Genomic DNA, 5,629 nt, shown 5'->3' with positions numbered 1-5,629 from the left:
TTATCCACGGTAAACGGTGTTAATTTAGCTCGTTCATTTTCTTTGGAAGGAGAACTAGTTTCCTAGGAGAAAATAAATGGGGGGGGGGGGGCACCCCAAGGAATGTGGCATGAGGTCACCCGGGGAAGCCAGCGGAGATGGGGCATACGGGGCATGGGACGGTGACGGAGAGAGACTGAAGCAACACGGTAAGTTACAGAGAGCTGGCCCACAGGAACAGAGGTACCTGCTGAAGGCTGGCCTTGGAAGGCGTTTTACCCAGCAAACCCACCAGCGCCCGTGCTGCGGGAAGAATTTAACCCTGGCACGGCGCGGGGAGAGGGGTTCCGGCAGGGCAGGGCAGGACCGGACCGGACCGGATCGGATCGGATCGGATCGGACCGGACCGCATATCTCCCACAGCACGCCACCCGGGCAGAGCCAAGATGGCCGGGAGCGCCGCCCCGGGGCGGCGGAGCTCAGCGCGGGAGGGGCGCGGCCCGGCGGGGGCAGAGCCACCTCCGCCCGCCCCTCGCCGGCCCGGCCCCGCCCGGCGCTGCCCCACGGCTCCGAGCGGCCACGGCAGCGGCAGCGGGTGAGTGCCGGCGGGCGGGAGCGGGTCGGGGGCAGCCCGCCGTCCGTCCGTCCGTCCGTCCGTGCTGCGCAGGGAGCCGTCCTTCCCTCCCTCCCTCCCTCCCTCCCTCGGTGCCGGGGGCAGAGGCGCTGCCCGGGCAGCGGGTGCGGTGCCGCTCTCCCGGGCGGGGCCCGCTTCCCGGGGCTCCCTGCGCGGGCGGCGGCGGGAGCCGGATCCCGCCGGGCTGTGGGGAGCGAGCCGCGCTCTGCCTCCCAGCGCCGTCCGGCCCGGCCCGGGGGCCGTCGGTGCCTGCGGGGGCACAGGGGCGCGGTGTGTGAGATGCCCGTGTGTGCGTGTGCTCGCAGCGATTCGGCGTCCTTCTGCCAAATAAGGAGAAGTTTAATATCCATACCACCGGTATACTGCCTTGCGGCAGTGACATTGGCGTCAGGAGAATCAGAGTGTAATAGCTGGCGTGCGCTTTTGATAGTGTGTTGAGCATCTACAGTAGAAAGCAAGTATTTAAGTTTTGAAATACTGAGCATCCCTACTCCTTGCTCAGCCACGCTTCTCTGATCTCAAAAGTCTTGCCGAATAATGTAGAATTTAACTTTTTTATTTTAAATAATGCTGTTTATATCGATGATTTACATGTATGAAAATAATTAGAAATCAGCGTGAATTTAAAGAGCTGAATGTAAAAAAGAGCCTTTCAAGTGAGAAGAACGTCTTTAAAGAGAAGACAGTTATGCCGTTGTGATGACCAATATCAAAACCGGCAGTCTGACAAATAATGGGAGTGGAAGCGTTCTAAGAGATGGGTCGTATTTTCCTTGCTGGCTTTTTCTGTTTAGTGCGGAATCCAGCAAAATCCGGAAGTTTGTGGAGTTCACCCGAGGCATTTGCAGCTGTGCAGCCTTGCTGCCCTGCCCTTTGCAGCCGTGGTCCCACGGCAGCACCTCCAGTTTCGATGTCACCTGTCGGTCTGCAGCTGATATCCGATGCAGTGCTGCTTGTACCGTGCACTAGGGATGAAGCTGTGGTTCACCTGGGGCTTTGCCCCAAACCCGTGCTGACGATTAAGCTTGCTCAGGTTTGCATGCTAAAAAGAAACAATTTTTTTGCATATGAATTTTGGATCTAAAAATCAGACTCTGCTGCAAAGGTTTTTTTGCCTCTTGGGTAAATCATAAGGGGTCAGGAAGTGGAACTGTGTCACTCTTGACTATTTTAACTCCATAAAAAAAGAAAGGAGGGGAAGCTTTTCTCTTAGGAAGAGTTTGTGATGCATTCAGATGTCTATTTTTTAACTCCACTTTCATACTAGTGCAGAAATCCCAGTTTCTTGAACAACAGAGTGGGTCTCAGTGCTCACTGAGCCCTTTTTAGCTAGTGCTCAGCTCCAGAAGCTCTCAGTGGCTTTTGTTCCAGGCTGCATTGTTGGCACACATGGAGGCTGCATTTCATGCTTTGCTTTGTCTGTGATGTCCAGTTTGTTGGGCTTACATCAATGCCAGTTTTTGCCTAAGGAGTTCAGCTTCTAAGTGTGTCATTGTGTTGATGCTGCTTTCCACAAAAAACACCTTTCAGGCATCTGCAGTTGTTAACCTCGGGTGCTTTGTAGCCAGGTAGTGTTGTGTGTGACTGTAGTGCTGCCATATGCTGTGCCACATATGGCTAAACTGTTGCAAGGCATTGGTACACATTGGTGCAAATTGCTGCGTTTCATGGCAAAGAGGTGCCCAGGTTATGTTTGGCAGCGTAGTAGATTCTCAGGATCATTTTGGGTGGCAAAAATGTTGACTGCCTTAGGTCATTTGCATAGTTTGGATCAGTTCTGCTTTCAGTCGCAGGTATTGAGGAGCTGCTGTCCTTTCAGACACCATGTGTGTCTGTAACCAGCAACATCTTCCTAGCATATGTAGAAAGCTGTGGTGTGGTTTAAGAAACCAAATCTACCACATATTCCAGAGAGAAACTTAAAGGCAGATGTTCCATTTAGATTGAGGCCATCGATGGAAAGTTGCGACGCCCCTGAAGACATGTGATGTTAGTGAGTTGCTCTGATTCTGTGGCAGCTTAAGCTCATTCCTTAAAACAAACAACTCTCCTCTTCCTTGACCTTCTCACATCTGTCATGTTTTGAGATTGGCTCTTTGTGTATAGAATGTAACAAAACTAAAATTCTAAATTGTCCTGTAGTCATGCATCTCCCAGCTACTGGGATTTATGAAGTGTTCTGACATTCCTAAAGAACTGAGAACATGCCAGAATGGTGCAAAGGATTTACAGGATTCCTAAGAAGTTTGTAATTTTTTTTTCCTTTTAGACCACAATGAATGTGGAACATGAAATTAACCTCTTAGTTGAGGAGATTCGGCGGCTGGGAACCAAAAGTAAGTATTGTAGTATGGATGTGGTCACATTATACATGTATGTACATACATGTCACCATGCATGCATGTCATACACATGTAGTCATGTTTCATCAGACTAAGAGCTTGGCAAATTCAGATGAGCAGGTAACCTGAAAACCTGCATATGCACTTCATGTTGGACTGTAAGGTACTGCCTGTGTTCCATCCTTTAAAGTAGTTCTGTTCTGAAGTTAAACATTTAAACCTCTGCAGCAGAGAGGATGGAGGCCTGCAATCCTGCTCCCTGAATCAGCTGCAGGAGTTACCTTTTCTTTAGGCTTTCAATACTTGGTACAGTCACCACAGAAGAAAGTTGCAACTTCTCCTTCCACCTCCTTTCTTGGTGACTTCTTTGCTTCAGAATTCATGCATTTCCATTGTGTTCATGATCTTACTATTTGGAAGAAATTGGTCTGTATGCCTAAAACTAATCCAGGAGTTATATGTGTAGTTCCAAACTTCCTTAAATTTGCTTAAGAGGTACCATTTTCTCTTAAGATTCTCTTTCATTGCTAAAACTCCTATTTCTTTACAAATATTTGTGTAGTTTGTGGGTATGCTACCTGCTCCTATATGTCAGTTCTGGTGCCATTTGTTCAGTTCCACTTGTTTTTCAAAACCTAAATGCATATGTACATCTTGCATTTTTTACAACTGCATCTGCTTTTTAGGAATAACATAACTTTAACATATATTTTTTAAATTTCTGCTTTGTGTGAAAATTCGCATTGCAGCCTTTTCAATGTGACCCTCAAAATTAATGAGTGGAAAAATTGTGAAAAAAATATTGTAATGTATGGTTTAGATTTAGGTTGGAGGAGCAGGGTGTTGGACTTTATCCTTTTGGGTCTCCCTCAATTTGAGGTATTCTAGGATTTTAATTATTTGAAACTCATTTCCTCCAAGTGCTATGAAGAGGTTCAATAGCCTGTGCTTGTCTTAGGTTTCAGAAAGTCATCAATAAAAATAAACAGAGCAGATATATGGTCCTTGATACAAGTCTCTGTAAGGAAAGGCAAAGTTAGATTAGGCAGGAGTTCTGCCTAGTGTTTATCATCAGCATTCATAATATGATCCCAAATAAACTGGGAAACACAGTGGGGTTTTCTTTCAGTGTTCTCTGTGCCACCTTATCCTCCCAGGAATCTCCTAACTTGAAGGAAATCTACATGATGTCTTTTATTTAGATGCTGATGGACAAGTGAGTGTGAAATTCGGTGTGCTGTTTGCTGATGAGAAGTGTGCCAACCTCTTTGAAGCCCTGGTGGGAACGCTTAAGGCGGCGAAAAGACGGAAGATCGTCACTTACCAAGGAGAGCTGCTTTTACAGGGCGTTCATGACAACGTGGATATCATGCTGCTGCAGGACTGAGGCAGTGTTGCAGCTGTTTGTTAGTGGAATTGCTTGAAACAGTTTGATCAATCAAACAATTGTTTGATTTTCCACATACTCTTAATAAGGCTGATCATTCCAAGGCATTTTGATGTTTTTTCTATATCTTTATAGTCAAAAGAAAACTGTCCTATTTTGGAAAACATTCCCTTTTGTAAGTCTTCCTAAAATGGTACTGTATGTGGGTAATGTAAAAGATGCCAGATCTTTTTCTCTCTTTTCTTTTTTTTTTTTTTTTTTTTTTTTTTTTTTTTTTTTTTTTAATCTCAGGTAATTCTCTCAAATGTCTGGTGGTTATTTTCAACATATGAAGAAGAGGACTGGTAATTTAATGTTTACAAATGAAAATGTGCCATGAAAGTATAAAATAAAAGCACATACTTAAATTTGTGTTATTCTTACTGCTTTTGTTTCTCTTTTTATTTGCAATCTGAAATTAAAGCAAACTGAATCCCTTCAAGGAGCATATTTAGGCAACTGTTCAGAAAGCACAACAGTGAGATAGAAATAATTTGGCAGCGTGATTCAGTAGAAGAATGACTGCCCTTTGGATTGACCAGATTGTGCACAAGAAGGCATGAATGTTAAACATACCTCATTCATCTGTGGCAGGGCAATGTGCTTTTGTTTTCTTGTCCTCTAGACTTGTGGAGGAAGTGGGTGAGGAGCTCCCTGAGTGCTTCCATGCAGTGTCAAGCGGAAGTTAGTACAGCAGCTTCAGGCTGTGATTCCTTTCCCCATAGAAGTCCTACTCTCTCTAAATCTCTCCAGGCAGTAGGTGGCAGGGGAGGGGAAGAAAAAAGCCCTTTTGATTGTTTTCTAGCTTACTGCCAATTCTCTTTATCAGGTAGAAGTGTACCCTCCAGTAGACAGAAAAAGTTGCTGCATGAGGAAAGCAGCTGTGGGTAAGCAAAGTGCTTCCTACTCTGTGCTTGCACTCCACAGCTGCAGCTCTTAAAGTTGCAGGGTAGGTGAATTTCCCTTAGCAGCCTTCTACAAGTGCAAAATGTTTGAAAAGTGTCTTCTCATTCACACATCCAGCAAATGTGTGCATTGTTACGGAATCTCTACAAAGCTGTGTATTTCCAGCTGCTACCCCTTTCGACTTGTTTTGCTCTGCTTTGTGCAACAGGAAAACAACTTAGATCCTGTGTGCAAACAGATCTGGGCTGCCTCTGCTTGTGCTGGCCCCAGAATCTGGAGAGCAGGGAAGTGATACACAGAGAAACCTGAGCTGTCTGGGTCCAAGCCAGCTGGAGTGGAGCT

At 46.0% G+C, this 5,629-nt stretch overlaps 1 protein-coding gene across 1 annotated transcript; it reads left to right on the top strand.

Annotated features, from left to right (window-relative positions):
* The first annotated feature begins 508 nt into the window (after positions 1 to 508).
* Positions 509 to 4,749, top strand: ABRACL (ABRA C-terminal like). Its single transcript, XM_063151427.1, has 3 exons — positions 509 to 574; positions 2,883 to 2,949; positions 4,158 to 4,749. The coding sequence occupies exons 2-3, from the start codon at positions 2,889 to 2,891 to the stop codon at positions 4,340 to 4,342; spliced, it is 246 nt and encodes an 81-aa protein (XP_063007497.1). The 5' UTR covers positions 509 to 574; positions 2,883 to 2,888; the 3' UTR covers positions 4,343 to 4,749.
* The last annotated feature ends 880 nt before the right edge of the window (positions 4,750 to 5,629 follow it).

Source organism: Melospiza melodia, chromosome 3, assembly GCF_035770615.1.
Source record: "Melospiza melodia melodia isolate bMelMel2 chromosome 3, bMelMel2.pri, whole genome shotgun sequence".
Lineage (NCBI taxonomy): Eukaryota > Metazoa > Chordata > Aves > Passeriformes > Passerellidae > Melospiza > Melospiza melodia.
Note: the sequence above shows the minus strand (reverse complement) of the source record. Positions and strands in the feature narration are given on the sequence as shown.